General features: G+C 33.2%; 1 protein-coding gene across 26 annotated transcripts in view; it reads left to right on the forward strand.

The window, feature by feature from the left end:
* The window catches only part of ADGRL2 (adhesion G protein-coupled receptor L2), a 632,947-nt gene that overhangs the window by 548,025 nt on the left and 65,705 nt on the right, over window positions 1-19,217 (forward strand). For all 26 annotated transcript variants that reach the window (XM_075999599.1, XM_075999596.1, XM_075999609.1 and 23 more), the window contains one exon: window positions 232-445. In XM_075999599.1, the coding sequence (XP_075855714.1) occupies window positions 232-445 (214 nt within the window). The remainder of the gene's footprint in view (window positions 1-231; window positions 446-19,217) is intronic.

Consider the following 19,217-nt stretch of genomic DNA (forward strand, 5'->3'; position numbering starts at 1 on the left):
AAATGCCTTCTAAAGATGAAGAGTCCAAATAGAGATACATAAAAGAAAAATATTTAATATAATAAATTTGTGACACATGGTAAAAAAATCACAAAATTATTTAATAACTGCCTAAATTTATGACATCTCTTAACTCTAGACATGAATCATATTACTTGAAAATGCCTTATTAAAATAATTGATCTCATAAATGAGTTAAAGTTTAATTTTCTTTCTTTTTTTTATGTTAAGGTTTCAGCAGAGCAGCTTTACCATTTGGGTTAGTTAGGCGAGAATTATCCTGTGAAGGTTATTCTATAGATCTGCGATGTCCGGGCAGTGATGTCATCATGATTGAGAGTGCTAACTACGGTCGGACAGATGACAAGATTTGTGATGCTGACCCATTTCAGATGGAGAATACAGACTGCTACCTCCCAGATGCCTTCAAAATTATGACTCAAAGGTAAATATTTATGTGTTAATATCCCGTTTTGGCTGCTGTATCCAAATTAGTAAAATTACAATAATTCCAAAGAAGATAGATACAACCATATCCCTGCCTGTTTATTAAACTGAGTTGGGTTTTTATCTATTAATGTTGATTTCTTCTTTATATTATATTTTCAACAACATTCAAATCTGTACATTATTTTAATATAGATTGACTTATATCAGAAGAAATAGACATACCTTTTCTTTCACATAGCATAAGGGGAATAATATTTCAAATATAATCTAAATTTTTTATAATATCAAGAATGTTTAAATGTCTGGGTCTTTGGCAATAATTGCTCCTTAACTTTTTTTGATTCATAGGCTTTATTTTCAGAGAACTTTTAGGTTTTATAGCAAAACTGAGCAGAATACAGTTCCCATACACACATAACCTCTCTCAATGTTGATATCTCACAATATAGTACATTTGTTATTACATTGACCCATCATTATCACTAGAAGTCCATAGTTTTGTTACTCTTGGTATTGTATATTCTACAGGTTTTGACAAATGTGTAATGACTTGTATCCACCATTGTAGTATCACACAGAATACAGTCCTGTGCTACATAAGGACTTTTCAGTTTGCAGTGAACCACACATACCACAGTGGCCCCGTAAGATTATAGTAAAGCTGAAATATTTTTACCTCCTAGAGATGTCTTAGCCATCATAAAGTCATAGCATAACACATTACCTTTTCTATGTTTAGATATACAAATACTTAACATTGTTCTAAATTGCATATGGTGTACTGCTTTGTAGTAGCCTAGAAGTAATAGGCTATACCACATAGCCTAGGTGTGTAGTTGGCTATACCGTCTAGGTTTTGTAAAATGTATTCTGTGAAGTTCACACAACAACAAAATTGCTTAACAACGCGTTTCTTAGAAAGTATCCCTGTTGTTCAGCAGTGCATGACTGGTTTCTCTGCCCTAAAAATCCTCTGTGCTTTGTTTATTCATCCCTCTTGTCCCCCTGATTCTTGGTAGCCACTGATCTTTTACAGATTGGCTTATTTCACTTAGTAATATGCATTTAGATTTCCCCTTTGTCTTTTCTTGGCTTGATAGTTCGTTTCTTTTCAGTGTGGAATAATATTCCATTGATCCAGTCCCCTCCTGAAGGATATCTTTGCTGCTTCCAGGTTTTGACAATTATGAATAAAGCCACTGTAGTCATCTGTGTGCAGGTTTTGTGTGGACATAAGTTTTCAGTTCATTTGGGTAAATACCAACGAGTATAATTACTGGATTGTATGGTAAAAGTATGTTTAGTTTTCTAAGAAACTGCCAAACTGTCTTCCAAAGTGGCTGTACCATTTTGCATTTCCACCAGCAATGAATGGGAGTTTTTGTTGCTTCACGCTGTCACCAGCATTTGGTGTTGTCAGTGTTTGGAACTGGTGTGTAGTGGTATCTCACTGTTGTTTTAATTTGTAATTCCTTAACGTGATATAATGTTGAACATCTTTTCACATGCTATTATAATAGCCATCTCTCTCTATATTTTTTGATGAAGTTTCTGTGCAGTCTTAGCTCATTTCTTAAAAATCAGGTTGTTTGTTTTCTTATTGTTTACTTTTAAGAGTGCATTGTATAGTTTGGACAATACATCAGGCTTGTCTTTTGTAAATATTTTCTGCCAGTTTTTGGCTTGTCTTCTCATTGTCTTGATCCTTAACGAATTCAAGTTAAGAGAGTGTATAGCCAAGTACAGAGTCCTTTGTATCCTTCAAGGGACTACAGGTAAAATTCTTTTAACAGATTAAACAACTTCTGTTTGTCTTTCCTAGCAGATTTTAGCTTTACTCAGTCATGATTTCACCCTAATGTTAGAGCGGTAGGGCTATCAATGTAACAAGTGTGTTTAAGGCAAGCTGGAAAATAGTAAGTGGGAATTTCTGCCATCTTCAAATAACAGACAGATACTTAAGATGAACATATTCTAATAAAGTTCTATTCTTTGTATGTTGCTCAAGATGATTTTAAAGATAAGGCAAGAGGCAAATTATCTTTTCTTTAAAATTTAGATCTAAGTAAATATTTTGCCCACAATTAAGAAAGTTACAAGTTTAGGAAAATATAAAATTTGACATCATTGTCTGAGTGCCCTAGGCACTGTAATTTGTGTTAAGGTGTTATAGATGATTATAAATTGGTCTTTAGCTACTTTAAAAAGATTACAATTGAGTAGGATCAGAATGAGTATAAAGTAGGTGTATATCAAGTGTGATGGAATACCTGAATTCCTGGGTTGAAATGTAAGCTGCTGCTGATTGCCGTTTTGATGAATTTGAGAAAATTTTTTTTCCACTGAGCCCCAATTCGCTAACTACAGAGAGTAGATAATATTTCATTGGTTAATTTTGTGTTTTAAAATGATGTGTCGGACAGTGTGTTATAAACTTTAAAATTATATAAATGATATCTCTTAACTGGACCATTGCCTTTCTACTTACAGATTTAATATAAGAAACTACTGAGGACAGGTATCATCTTTCTTGTATTAGACAGAGAACACCTAACTCTTGGCATCTTTTTTAAAAAAATTTGGGTATTCCTGGCATCTTAAGTAGAATTTTCCTATATATAAGATATTAAAATTGTGGTTAGTTTTTATTGTGATTGAGCTGGGACAATAGTAACCCACTTTTCCAGAGTATCCTTATCTAGCAATTCTCATTACTTGCAGCAAAGAGATACTCTGATGGAACACCTAAGTATCACAGAGTTTATTATACATTAATACTTTTATATTTTGTTTACTAGAAAAATCCTTCATTTTTCTATTCAAAGCCTTCCCCCACCTCCTTACCTTTTTTTTAACCGCTCTTTACAGAATATCCCAATTAGCTTTCTAACTTGCTTACCAGTCCACTTTAAAGTAGAATACCAACTTTCCTAGATGGGGCTGGTCAATACAGGCAGAGTGAAACATCAAAAGGTGATAATAGGCCATGAAGGAAAAGATGGAAAACTATTTTTTAAAAATGCATGCCATAAGAACATGGGTCACATAGAATATGCATTAGCATATTTTTTATCAACAGTACGTTATAGTAACTAGTTTTTTAATGCTAGTGTTTTGTTTTTTTTTGTTTTTTTTTTTTTTTTTTGAGACAGAGTCTCGCTTTGTTGCCCAGGCTAGATAGAGTGAGTGCCGTGGTGTCAGCCTAGCTCACAGCAACCTCAAACTCCTGGGCTCGAGTGATCCTTCTGCCTCAGCCTCCCGGGTAGCTGGGACTACAGGCATGTGCCACCATGCCCGGCTAATTTTTTTATATATATATATATCAGTTGGCCAATTAATTTCTTTGTATTTATAGTAGAGACGGGGTCTCGCTCTTGCTCAGGCTGGTTTCGAACTCCTGACCTTGAGCAATCCGCCCGCCTCGGCCTCCCAAGAGCTAGGATTACAGGCGTGAGCCACAGCACCCGGCCTAATGCTAGTGTTTTTAAGAAACCAGAGGACATATACTATACTTTTGAAATATTTCCACCAAAATGTTTTTATATTGAATTCTTAAGGGGTAGTTATTCAAGAAATTAAGGCAGTCCTATTTGCATAAAAAGTACTGGACAAAGGTATTCTTATTTAAAATCTAAGTCTTTTATGGATTATATAAAATTGGAAGTGTGACCTGTGAAACAAACCAGTATTTATTACTTACTTTTTTTGGGGGGAAATGGATTCCGTGCTCCAGGAAAATTGTAATAGAACATTTTGTATGTCGTATTTCAAAATTTTGAAACTGCTTATGTTAGAGAAACAAAAAGGCAAACACTGGTAGTCAACTGTTTATGATCCACTTGTGCAATGGTACTGATGTGAGCTGGACATCCAGAAGTAGACCAGAGGAAAATAGGAAGTGAAGAATTATGTATAATTACCTATTTTTACTATACTGACAAGTAAAGAACAGTGGGAGCTGGTACAAAGAGAAGGTCTGGAGGAGGTGGCCTTGTAGGATTGCATATTGTCGGTAACCTATCTCTGTTTGCTGGGTTATACATTTAAGTACACAGCAAATATCTAGTCAATTATGTAAGTCTTATCATATTTGTGCGTACAAATATTACGAGTTTTAGGGAACATTCAAGATAAAGTATCAAGTTATTTTTATTATTTCATTATTTTATAAAAGCAGGGCTGCAGTTTTTCATAACACTGATTGAGTATCCTTATCGGAAATGCTTGGGACCAGAAGTGTTTCAGATTTTGGATTTTTTCAGATTTTGGAATATTTGCATTACACATGCTGAGCATCCTTAATCTGTAAATCCGAAGTGCTCCAATGAGCATTTCCTTTGAACATGGCCTTTTTAGCTCATGTTGGCACTTAAAAAGTTTCAGATTTTGGAGCATTTAGATTTTGGATTTTTGTATTAGGGATACTCAATCTGTGTTTTTAAAAGGACCTAGAGTTTAGGAGTATTTAAATTCTGTGAAAGCATACAATTTTTCTCTCTACCTTGTTATAAAAATCTCCAAACAATATTTGGTGTATTGGCACAAATAAGAAGATAATTTAAAACTCAGTGACGAAAACTCCATTTTTAAATTGTTTTATATTCATGGCTTAGACTTACTTAATCAGCACAATGACAGTTTAGACATGAACATTTTATTGAAAAGGAAGGCAATATTAAGATGCCTTCAAAATGAGTTCATAATGGTAGCTTTAAGTGCCCCATTCTGTGTGTGTCAGAGTGTAAACCTTCAAGGAAGTCTGCCATTTTTGACTGGTACATAGTTTCAAATAGCAGTAAGATAAATAGGGATGCAGTATTTTTGCAGGCGAATTTACCATGGTACTATGAATAATTATTGAATATGTAGAATAACTTATTCCTCTTTTTTATTTTAAAAATATCAAACCCCTAATCATTTAGCAAATTTTTCCATTTATATATAAATTCTTCAAAAAATGTGATATTCAGTCATAGAGTAAAGAGAGACATGTTTATTTCTTTAGCAGAAAATTTCTCTTTGGAAAGCTCAAATAAAAACATTAGAATTTTTCTATTAAATTTGAAAGCCCTCTTTTTTTATATAACGATAGAGAGATCGGCACAGAAATTTCAGTACCACTTCAGCACTTGAGAATCAAGTAAATAAATATTATTGTAATGTAGAGTGTGGACATAGTAAAAGTATTGTTATTGACTCTTCATTTTATATTTTCTGCTTACTTAAAAGTGTGAAATTGAGGCTTTATTAGTAATTGATAAAGTACATGTCTTTTAAGTATTCTAAGTGGCTTATCCTAAAAAGTGAGAAATGAAATTCTTTATTAAAATATATTTATTTTAATACTTTATGGGATAGTCACCATTACAGATAATTTATAACACTCTTTAAAGATAATTGTGGGACAATTAAAAAATATAAAAGTTATAATACTTTAAATTCATTAACAAAATCAACCCTACTATTACTCTGAAGCGTTTTATTAATAAGTTCATTAGACGTTTACTAACAGTATTGGCTCTTTGCAGCACTTGGGTACAATCTAGTAGGTATTTTAAAGTGATGTGCTAAATTGTACCTGAAGTCCTCTTCTCAGATTTTTATAACTAACTGTCTCTTTGTTTGTGTTCTTCACTCTTAAGGACATGCCTGTTGTCATCAAGGTAGTTCGCTGCTTTAGGTGATACTTTGGAATGTCCTTAAGTTTTTAGCTCTTAGACCTAGAGATCTGAAAGTATCTGAAAGTAATTAAGTATGTAAATATTCATTGACTTATTTTTCAATATTAAATGTAAATTTAATATGCATAGTTAAGTTCCATTTTACAGAGCAATTTATACTATCATTTATGTATGAGTCTACCTTCATAAATACAAACAGCTACTAAAAGCAATGTGTACTAATCTGAAGAAGATGGTGAGAGCACATGTTTCATTTATTCCCTATGGTAGGGAGGTGTATTTTGTGTGATTGAAAGATAGGATCCCCCCTTTTTTTTGGTATTGAAGTTGCCCCAGGAAAGTAATGTAATGTCCTAGACATAGAGAACTAGCCTGGCTCCTTCAAAGCTTTTAGCCAGACTTTTAATACACTTCAAGATTAGGCTAGAACCACATAGGTTAACTACATTAGGTTTCTTATTAAATAAAATTTAGTATTTTTGGTTGTTATACTATCCATTTAAATGTATTTGGGAACTGGGTGACATATAAATACATAGTGCAGCAGGCAATTGTTTATACAGGTTTGGTACTCTTAGGTGGTCGGTCACAGAAGAATATATAGAAGAAGCAAACATAAACATAAAGTTGATAGTTGCAGGTCTATACATAATAATACAGTCCACAGAAATAATATAGTCTGAGCATGCAAAATCCCTAGGGAACACTTGCATTTAAGGGGCAGAAATAAAGTAGCCATCAAGGAAACTGGAATGGGCATAAGGAGAATAATGTCCAGTAAGCCAGTAGTAAAGTACAAAAGAGATGCATTAATTTTCTTGATGATGTTGAAGATTTTTATTCTGTTTTGACAGCTCAAATAAAAGAACAAATTAGAATTTTCCAGATAGAAGAGTTTCAAGATAGAAATCAAGAAAATAGCAATTCATCTTGCATGGACCAACAGGAATTAGATATTACCCTGGTCACATGGAATCAGACAGTGAATAAATATATGATCTGAATTTATAAAATAGGGATACAAATTCAGGGATTTTTATCCTAAGAAAAAGGGAGAAAAATCTAGCCTCTAGAACAGGAGTCCTCAAACCTTTTAAACAGGGCGCCAGTTCACTGTCCATCAGACCAGACCGTTGGAGAGCCAGACTACAGTTTAAAAAAAAAAACTTTGAACAAATTCCTATGCACACTGCACATATCTTATTTTGAAGTAAAAAAACAAACGGGCAAAAACACCCGCATGTGGCCCGCAGGCCGTAGTTTAAGGACGCCTGTTCTAGACCTTAGGTACAATGTAATTAACTTAAGCTAGATAAATGATAAAGCTGATTTTAGAAAGTAATGTTTTCTGAAAGGTTGGGATGGTGATGGAAGAAAGGTCTACTATATATATAGGCACTAGAATGATCGATTCCCTTCCTCTACCTCATTCAATAACTTTTCTATCCTTGAATTTCCTTTTTTTAAACCTATCAATATTCTAATGTATTTCCTCTAAGTATTTTATTTAACATTGTTAACTCAAGATTGTCTGAAGTGGTGACAATTTTTTGTGTGTCTGAGAATTTGAAGGAGTGTGCTATTGTGTGTGTAATGTGCACTACTTTGTTCTTTGGTTCTTTACGTTATAGTATATGCAGTGAGACTGGAAAATTGAGTACATACCTCTGCATTCAGCTAGAAGTAAAACTGCATGGAAAAGACAATGCATGTCTTAGTTTGGAATAAGCAGAATGATCTTTCCCTTTGCCATGCCAGCTCCCATTCTTGCTACCAGGCAAGCCATGTAACTGGGGACTCTCTTACAGGGCGAGGGAGGGTGATAGGCCATGTCTTCTATTTTAAGAGAGCTATTGAATACCAGATTGTTAGAGCTGCAGAGGATCTTGGGACTCATCATATTCTAACTCCCTTTCATTACACTTGGAGAATCAACTGTCATTGTAGTCAGTACACTTTGTTCACATTGCTGTATGTATATTCTGTACTTATTTTTAAAATATCCCTGGGAAGCAGTGCCAATGTGATATTTCTCTTTTTACTTTGTGAGCCTTGAGAAAAAGGTTGAATTATTTGCCACAGGGCCTGAAACCTCAAACCTAGAACCTCATTAACTAGTGGCATGAAATTTTATTCTTAAATAACTTTGAATTTCAGTTCTGTTATCTAGATTTTTATATACTTCTGTTATTTTCAAATATACTAATAGATATTAATTTCATATAAAATATTTAAACACATAAGATACTTATGTACACATACACACAAGAAGCCTTACTGTGAGAAGTGGTAAATATTGGAAGCTTCTCAGAATTTAATCAAGAAAATTCATTAAAATGCAGTTCTGCCAGTGTTTTCTGGCAGACTTCATGATTATAGATTTCAGTTTGTGTATACTTTTCTTGACATACAATCCTCTCAACTTTTATATTGATCATTCATTCGTAAAGAAGCTTTGTATCCAAGTCAGAGTTATATGAAAAAGATTTTATTTAATGTTTATTTCCTGATTTCTCTTACAGGTAATAATAAACTTGAAATTATTGTTTCTAAGATCTTCATATCTTTCTCTCATTAATGGTATTTTCAAAAGCCTCATCTGCCTTGTCACTTAATTTAATGTTTCATAATATTTGAGAGGTTGGTATATTTTATCCTTGCATTGTTACCAAAGCTTACTAGTCAGGGTACTCTTGCTTGGTATATTCATTCATTACACTTATTCATTCTCATAGGATGTAAGCCTGCCACATCTGAAAAACTGCATTCTTACCCTAATGCTGCTTATCCCAAGTGCTTTTATCTACCTGTGGTGTCAGGTTTATCAACCATTTGTCCATTAGGATGAACTACATATGGGGAAGAATAAATAACTCAGATGCTTCTAAGCCATCATCTCCATGCAGTGTACTTAGGCTATTTTCTGTTAGTTGATGGATTCCCACTGATTCTCTCACTCTTGGCTGAGTTGTTTTAATACAGCTACCTGGTATTAAAAGCATATCTCTTTGGCTGAGGATTTGAAAGCTTACTAGTGTAGATTTTTGAAACTTGGTACGGTAATAAATAGGCATTAAAGTTCTAATTGGTATATCTACTTACACACATACTTTGCATGTCACTGATGAGCATTTAAACCAAAGCACACATAGGAAAGGGAAACTATTGGCAGTAATAAACATCAACCATATTAAACATTCACATTTAGTGTATAAGAAAGACTAATAAATTATGAAGTGGCTTAGAAGACAGATGATCTAAATATCTTTTACCACCTTATCAAATGTAGAAAAAAATAATGTCATATCAAAGATTCTGCCCTATAGGGTCCTCTATTACTCCTTTTTAAATGAAAATTTGAAAAGTAAGTCTCCTACTAGATATTGAAAACTGAGGAGAGTACAGGTGTGAATTGCTTGATTTCACTGGTACTTTCCATTAATATATGGAGTTTTACCTTTTGTATTATGTCCATTGGTCAAGGAAGCCAGGATCATTTTCCCTAAGGATATTACATTCCTGGTATTCAGTATTCCCTAAGGATTATTCAGTGAAATTTGGAGGCTTGATTAATATCTTAAGAGTTTGAATTTTCTTTTATCTTTGAACAGGTACAGGTCGGATGAGGGTAAGGGAAGTTAGTTTTTAAAAGCAAAGCCATATCTCATTTAAACTTTGGTGAATTTTGCTTCTGTTTTCCTTTTTAAAAGTTGTCTTTATTTTTGAAACCAAAGTTTCAAAACCAAAGAGAGCCAAAGAAATAGAATCAAAATCAGTAAAAGTAAACATGAACATTTCACTTGACCTATAAATCTCAATATGATCATAATGATCTTTTCATAGTGCTTTTCATAATCTTAGAGATTATTTATTCCAGGTTTCTCACTGGGAAGATGAGTGTTATGGATTGGATGACAATGATATTTCTGTAGTACATATTTTTTCATATACATTGTAGTTTTTACTAACCTAGGACATCCCTGCTATACACTAAAATATTTTTGTTTACAAAGCATAAATTTAAATAAATTATTTGACAGAAACCCTGTTTGTCTAATTCATATCTTCAAAATGGACTAGACAATCAAATGTTAAATTTATTTACTTACTGTTTAAGGAAAGTTATTGTGGGTAATTAGGTTCCTGATGGCATTTTACTAATACACATTTATCTAAATGAAAGACCACTAGATCTCTTACATAAGACTATTTTCAGATACTTATTTAGGTACTTTGTTTTGTTCCTAAGTTATTTATTTTTAGCATGCTGTTTATTGATGTCATACTAATAGTACAAAAAATTAGCTTTCAAGCATCCTTTTTAAAAAGTTACGCTTTGAACAGATAAGAATAGACATTTAGTCACAGTTGTAGAGAATAGAAACGAAATTTTTAAGTTTCAAATCAAGGCATAGTAACTATTTTTGCTTTGAATGTGGCTTTTTCTTTTTCTTTTTTTCACTCACCCAAATTCATAGACAAATGCTACTGAAATATAATGTAATACATATTTTCTACCAGTTAAAAAAAGAACAAATTACGAAGTGTAACTTCACTTAAGAATTTGGAATTTTAGCCAGGCCTGATGGTATACTCCTGTAGTCCTAGCTACTTGGGAGGCTGAGGCAGGAGGATTGCTTGAGCCCAGGAGTTGGAGGCTGTAGTGAAACTGTGATCATTCTACTCTACCACTTCAGCCAGGAAAACAGAGCGAGACCCTATCTGTTGAAAAGAAAAGAACAGAACAGAACAGAACAGAAAAGAAAAGAAAAGAAAAGAAAAGAAAAGAAAAGAAAAGAATTGGAATTATTTTTACTGTTATAAAATTTTCTATTGGCATTTTTATTACTAGGAAAATAACACCTGTATTCATTGAAGCTGTGGAATATATTCACTGTCTGAAGTATGCTATTTATTATTTAATATATTTTATTATTTAATAAATAATCAAATTTAATTTTGGGCAAAATTGAGGGTTTTTCACTCTAATTATCCTTGTACATTTTAATGAGATTCCTAAGTAATATAAATAAAATGCCTATCAGTTGTTTAGTAGGGAAAACATCATTAGTTTACCTTAAATTCTTATTTTGTTTTCTTATTTAGGAACAGACTCACAATGGTGAATCAGTATCATTAATAATATACTAATTTTGTTATATGAAGAGAGAAAAAGATTTGATATTAAATGATTTTAAAACAACTTAAATTATCATTTATTGAAAGTCCTATCCTTATTAGTAGTCCTATCATTATTAGATAGTCCTAACTATCATTATTAAAAGTCCTATTGGCTTTTCTTATATCATATACCGAAATTGCAAACCTAGATTGTAATAGAAACAGTAGCAACAATAAAAAAAAACACCAGCATAGATATTCTACTTTGTACATTGTCTAAGGAAAATTATTGTAGTTAATTAGGTTTCTGATGGCATTTTACTAATACATAGTTATATATTTTGCAGATTTTAAAGACCCATTCTTTTTTCTTTGTGATGTTATTTTCTTTAAATATATTATAGCAACTTAGGTTTTTTTTTGTTAGTATTGTTTCTTATCCCAAGATTAGTTTTTGAATTAATATATTTCTTTTAGATGTTTCTAGGAATATCTGATTATGAAAAAAATATAAAAAAGTAAACAATTCTGCAGTCTTTTAATACTTGTTTATTTCATATAAGTCAATATAATCCATATATTGTATAACTAATACATGTCACAGTTCTCCCAGAATTTCTTCACATGTCGTATGCAACCAAGAAAAACACAGTTTTAGAACTCACTGTATACACTACCCATGGCTTTAAGAAAGTGTCTGAAATGAGAGTTGCTGTGTTTGAGTTGGCTTGAGATTATGTTAGTGAGCTTTCTGTTCATCTTCTTAGACCGCAGATCTATCATTGTTACTGAACTCACCTATAATTTGTGAAAGTATTATATTTTCTGTCTCTAAGGGTGGATTCGTGGTAAATCCATGAAGCTAATGAATCTTAAAACATAAAGGCCCTTCACTTGCACAGGCCTCTTCCAAGCCACTGTAACATGTTCACAGGGTCATATTTTTTTTGTAAAATTTGCAGAAGTACAGTATTTAAACAAAATCTTTTAAGGTTTTGATTTCATTCTCTGACTTTTCTGTTAACACTTGCCCTCATTTGTGGTGGCTTAGGAGTAGCCAAGAGCATTTTGAAATCCAGTTAAGTGAAAGTTCAGTTGGTGATAAATTCAGTCTGGGTTTAGTAGGGTATTTTTATGTGGTTTGCAGACACTCTTGTACAGTTTAGTTATTGCCAGCTATTCTGATGAAGAAATGGTCTCTAGAAATATTTCTATTACTCATTATACTTTCTTACAGATTGTGACATAAATGTGCAAAAGCCAGATGTCATACTGCAATTTAAATGTGTTCTATGTAGCACCTGAGATATGTGGGTAGTAGAATAGAAATAATGTTTGTATATGTGGAGCCAGAAGCTAGTTTGGGGAAAATTCTTTCAGTCGTTAAATGTGTAGAATGGTAAGAGTGCATTTGGTTCTCATAGATACCTAATTGAAACAGAAGTTTTCTCCTACATATTCTTGGTGAGTGAAGTACATAGAATACACAGAGCACATGTCAAGTGTAGTATGTAAAATTAAAAATGTACCATGCACTCTCCCTCTTTTTATGAATATAATATAAAAAAGAATTTATCAGAACACCAGTGTCTTGGGTGCACGGGCTGGAGTAGTGTAACAAGCGTGAGCATGCGAGGCAGTGTAAATGCGTGTTTTATGCACCCCAGCCGTCAATGGTAGGCAACATTAGAGAAAGTGACACTATGAAATTATTATACAAAGACACAATCATAGAGCATGTAGCAAAAAAGTTAAAAAATTAGAAAAGAATGCCAAGCAATTAATTAATTGTTGCTTTAGTTTTCTAGATTGTTGATTGTGGTCCTTGTCAGTTTTTAAAAATTTATTTGTTGTGCTTTTTTTTTTTTTCCCTAAATAATTATTACTTTGGTACCTGATTTTCTATTGGTAATTTTTCTATTTTGTTTCTTAAAGAAAGATTCCTAAATTTTACAATCTTTAGATCTCACAAAACCTGAATCCATACTCACCATTTTAATTTCTCAGGTGATAGTTGTGAGAAATGTCTAGTGTTCCACTGGACATCCAGAGGTTGAAGTGTGCATTTTAGGACATTTTATTGTATCTTTTTGATACTGTATCTTCTTTTTATTTCAGAGATTTAGGATTTAGGAGAAGGGAGACTGAAAGATTAAAAATTTAACAAATCAATTTATTAAGGGACATTAAGTAGATAAGATAAAACATTTATTCATTCAATAAAAGACTTGACCTATAATAACCCATTTTCACAGTTTATGTTAAATAAATGCTTGGTTTAAAACCTTCTTATTATAATATGGACTAAACTAAATGAGTTTTAAACTAAATAAGGAATTTAAAGAAAGTGTACTAGTGGACTTTGCTTTCATAATCTCCTCCCACTGCCCTACTCCCCAGTTTTGGAAATTTTCCTCACTCTCATCCCCAGCTCTCATTACACCCTTGTGTGGAAAATACTGCTTTTGTTATTTTTCTGTAGTAATGATTTCAATGTGTTTCTGTAAGTTCTGTAATCAAAAAATCTCTTGGAACTTGCCAACACAATACAGCAAGAGAAGACAAGTGTATGTATGCTGGTTTTTCTAGGATATATTATAATTATTATTAGGTCATATTATTTTATGACCTAATCCTAAGATGTTCTCTTTGTTAATTAATGGGATTCTGTAAAGATGATTTAAAAGTATATCTATAAGTAACTTTTGAAATCTAATTGTGGGAAGTTATGTGAATGGGACTGTACCTTTAAAAATGCATATAAACAGGCATGTTAGATAGCTAGAGAGAGAAATAGTGGTCATAACAAATATATTATCTGATAAGTTGATTTAGGACATTGATATGTGCATTGCCATTTATTTCAACCCTTGATGAGTAGACCTTTATTAAGCTGTGATGATTACTGAATATGAAATGTAACCAAGATTATTTTTTATTCAAATATAATTTAAATATTCATCAAAGAGAAGTTATGCTTGAGACTGACAGAGACTATTAACATCAAAAAATATAATTAACTGCATTGGGTATCATGAAGCAGAGTTAGCCAAATAGCCGAGAGGTCTAATTGCTCTAGAGTTTGAGAAGCAATGGTTTTATTTTATGCTGTAGCTGTGGAATTAATAGTAATGTGGTTTCCTATGTGGGCCAATTAAAAGCTGCCTGTTAAGGTTCATTGCTCTATAGGAAACCCATTGAATACCACTTAGTAAACAGGATTGACATGTCAGTGTGTACAAGAAGATAAAAAAGAATAAAAACCGTGAAAATGAGAAGTAGTGTTAAAAGCACTGTCTTTGAAAACAATTCATGAAACTCTTTACCATGGTAGTGTCGTTGTGGATGTTGTGATTCCCCTTTCAGAATCGGCCATCTTCCCCCAGCTGCCAAGAGAGTTGCCTGCTGACAGGCTCACAGCTGAGGCCTCCACAGGAACTGCCATGGGCTGAAGGGATCTTAAACCCTGCTCCCCAGAGGCAGCCCCCATTGAATGCCAGAGCATAAAGGCTAGGCCTCCTCATCCTTCTGCTTCATTTCCGGGACATCTCTGAAGGGCTTTCCCAACTCCAGAGCTCCTTCCCTGCGGGATGTTTTAGGCCTTTGTTGCAGCTGCTCACCCTACCCACCCCTGCCTCTGTGGAGGCTTCACTGGCAGTTGTAAGAGCGCTGCGCTCCCAATAAGCCTCTTAGAGATCTCTGCCCCAAATTCCGCTTCCCATGTTACCCGACCAAAGAAAGGTACTAGTGTGAAATGCAAAAACAAGTCTTGTCAGTGATATTGGTTATAAATGTCATAGGAATCTGGCAATTAAGTGTAAAAACTATTAAATAAAAGAGTTTTAAAGCAAACAAGAAACAAAAAAATTGCTCAATTCAGATCTTAAAATGCCTTTTTGCATTCTAAAATTTATCTTTGTCATGCCATCCTTTTTTTTTTTAATAGAAGTGATATTCTGACTTTTGTGACTCTATTAAGCTTTTTAGCTGAATACAAAAAGAAAATGCTCCTGATTGAACCCAAAAGGTTTTGCTTTGCTTGGGCTATAGAGATTTAAAAGTGGGCAGACATTCTAATGGCATTTTGACATTAATGAGGTTACTGAAATGGAAAAGTTTGAGGGTCAAAGATAAGAGCAGTAGCGAGATCTTCTAGTGTTTCTTTTTCTTAATAATGTCGTGTCAAATATGCTTAATAACTTGACCATGATTCCTAACATAAAATATGTAATGTTATGTGGGAGTGTATTATAATACTTGTTCACAAATAAAAATAATTCTAAAGCTTCGTAGGTATAAAATATGCCACCTTATATACAGTCATTAAATTAAGATAAGATATTGTAACTTTTGTAAAACATGTAAAAATTTTAAAATTGCTTAATATATTTTAATGTGCACAATATGATAATGTGTATAATGTGTCTTTAATTTGTAATAGTAAAGATGTTTTTATAGCTATGTATTATTTAGTGTGCTTACCTACTGTCTATATGTGGCATAAGAGTGCACGTTAGCTTTCAGAAGAGCACGGTGTTTGCTTGTCTCACAGCACACTGTCCTGTTCCTCCAAGCCTGCTCATGGTGTTAGCAATATTTAAAGCACTTGAGCCTCACATTTTTAGGTTTTGATGAACTGAGCCTTTCAGACAAGTTGCTGGTATGAAGCTAATTCAGGCTAAGAGTGTAATATGGAATAGAGGCCTTCTGCCTTCATTGTAATTTTTAAAAACTTATACAAATTGCTTATGTAAACTGTAAATCACATAAGTTTTAATTTGGTTTTTGTTGTATAGTTATACAACCATGCTTAGCTTCTGAAAATTATATCTTCATCTTTCATTCATTGACTTATACTGCCAAATGATTACTGAGTTCTATGATGTATAAGCTAATGTGCCAGGCACTCTAAAGGTATTTATGAACAACTGGTGAGATTATATATTTGCAAGAATACAAATTGATGTCTCTGGAGTATTTTAGAATAAGGTACAGTGTTATGCACTGCGCATGGTTCAGAGATTGTTAAAACAGTGACTAACCCCTCAAAGATATTATAATCTGGTGAAGAAGAGGAGTTAATGTACAGAAGTAACTGTGATACTAAATCTCCTTTATAGTACAACAAACTTTCAAAAATTGGTGGAAAGGCGAAATTGGCGAGCAATGGCCTGAGATGGGAAGATACACTATATGTTGAGGGAATACTGAGTAGGTCTTTTAAGGGAGTTATCCAACTTCTGTCCCTACTCTTTTACACTTTTTATACCACACGGCTTCTTCATCAGCTTTGTTCTTTCTTTCGGGCACTATGAATTCTCTTCTTTCACTTAGACTAAGGAGGAAAGGAAAGGATCTTTCAAAGATCATGTTGTTTATATATCTGAAAATTATGGAATAATTCTACAAAATATCATTATATTTTAAAAATTACTTTTATCTCTGTAGTGTCAGCATTGAAAGTAACATTAGGGTTTGTGAGACCCCTTCTAATTAACTCTGAAACAATAGGAGTACAGTATACAGTCTCATATCTATTTGTTAATTTTCCTCTGTATAGATATTATTTGAATCTGGTATATTTAGTGTATTACTATGCTTCCAAAATTATAGGTATTCCTACACCTAGGATACAGTGACAAAGAATGTCTTCTACTGCTTTTTCTAATACCAGCATCACAGATGGATATAAAATTATCATATTTTCCCTCCCTCCCTTTCCTCCTTCCTTCTTTTCTTCCTTCCTATGTACTTATCACCTGTCTATCTTTTTTTAAAGATAATTTCTTGCTTTGTGACTAAGATGCAGCAAAAGGACACTTTCCTTGATCTGTGCTTTTTAAAAATGAGCTGTTTGGGTAATAGGCTGTAGACTGAATGCTTATGAGTTGGTGTTCGGTTATCAAGAATGCCATCAGCAATGCCTTGTTGCTTTCTTATCAGCTACTTCCTGCTGTCAGCTTGGCACTTATTTCAATAGAAAGGGATTTGCATCAAATGTAATGCCTTATTATATACAGCTAACATGGGTTTTTAATTGTGCAAACACATGAGACTCCTGCAGTGGTAGTCAATTTGATAAAAGGATTAGATTATGAATATTTTGTCATGATTAAAGATTAGTTCTGATTTATCAGAAGTAAGCCAGTGAAATTTGTCATATATTTTATCAGTCAGGTGAGACTCCATTAATCTGAGAGTATATGTACCACAAAGTAGCCATCTCTTTATATGTCTCTGATTAATTTGGTTATTTTTATTCAGATTATGGGAATTAAGGATTGTTTTCGGCCTTCCACATCTGCTGTACTGCTCAGAGTATCTGAAGAGTCTGTGTTTTTAGCTTCTGGCCATTATTTTTCACCTCTTAATATTAGTTAGGTAAACATCTATCCAAAATTTCTGTAGTTTTTAGTAAGGAAATGACAACTCGTATGTATCTGAGCACACTTTGAATTGTTCTTTGATAAAGAACCTTCAGTAGCTGGCACAGTGGCTCATACCTGTAATGCCAACATTTTGGGAAGCTGAGGCGGGAGGATCACTTGAGACTAGGAGTTTGAGGTTATAGTGAGCTATTTATGGTAAGATGGTAAGGTAAATTCTTTCTAGGTTTGAAAGAATGACATAAGGAAACACAGATCATGGTTTTTGTGGGGTACAGAGTTGAAATTACATAGTTAATAGAAAAGGATTCATGGTTTTCAGATTAATTGCATAGCACTTTGTTTTCAGAATAAGAGCTTTCACCTTGTTGAACCTTTGGAGAAACATTAACTATATATATATTTCCCTTGCTCTCTAACATTAATTTATTAATTCAATTCATACTATTCAAAGTTGCTATTCGTATTTCCCCTTTTATATAAGATATTCCTGTGAATTTGTTTATAAAGTATGTCATATTTTACTACCAAAATATTTTAGAAGTTGCATGAGGAAAATAAATTACTTTAAAATAAAACTAATAAGAAAAGTTTATTTAGCTGGAAAATAAGTTTGATGAAGAAACATAGTACATGAATATTGGGGAAGACCTAGAATTCAGTTTGGGTAATATATAGTAGTGCTTTCTTGCCTCTTGGTAAAATAAACACTTACAGAATGTAGAATCATTTTAATTAAAAACGGGAAACTTTTCCTCAGTTGATTAAAGACTTTTTGACAAAGAATTATGCTTTTTAATTTTTTTTCATTTCAGCATATTACGGATGTACCAATGTTTAGGTTACATATATTACCTTTGCCCCACCCAAGTCAGAGCTTCAAGTGTGTCCATCCTCCAGATGGTGCATATAGCACCCATTAGGCGTGAATATACCCTTTCCACCTGCCCGACACCAGACTAAGTTACTACTATATGTGCTCATAAATGTTGATCACTTAATACCAATTTGATGGTGAGTACATGTGGTGCTTGTTTTTCCATTTTTGTGATCCTTCACTTGGTAGAATGGACTCCTGTTGTATCCAGGATAATACAAGAGATGCTAGATCACCATTGTTTTTTATAGCTGAGCAGTACTCCATGGCATACGTTATATCACATTTTATTAATCCACTCATGTATTGATGGGCACTTGGGTTATTTCCACTTCTTTGCAATTGTGAATTATGCTGCTATAAACATTCTAATGTAGATGTCTTTTTTATAGAATGTCTTTTTTTTTCCTTTTGGTAGATGCCCAGTAATGGGATTGCTGGATCAAAGGGTAGTGCTACTTGTAGCTCTTTAAGGTATCTCCATATTACTTTCCACAGAGGTTGTACTTGTTTGCAGTCTCCCCAGCAATATATGAGTGTTCTGTTTCTCCTCATCCATGCCAACATTTATTGTTTTGGTATTTTTTGATAAAGACCATTCTCACTGGAGTTAAGTGATACTTTACTGTGGGTTTGATTTGCATTTCCCTGATGATTAGAGATGTTGAGCATTTTTTCATATGTTTGTTAGCCATTAGTCTG

This window comes from Microcebus murinus, chromosome 2 (assembly GCF_040939455.1).
Source record: "Microcebus murinus isolate Inina chromosome 2, M.murinus_Inina_mat1.0, whole genome shotgun sequence".
In the NCBI taxonomy this organism is placed as follows: Eukaryota; Metazoa; Chordata; class Mammalia; order Primates; family Cheirogaleidae; genus Microcebus; species Microcebus murinus.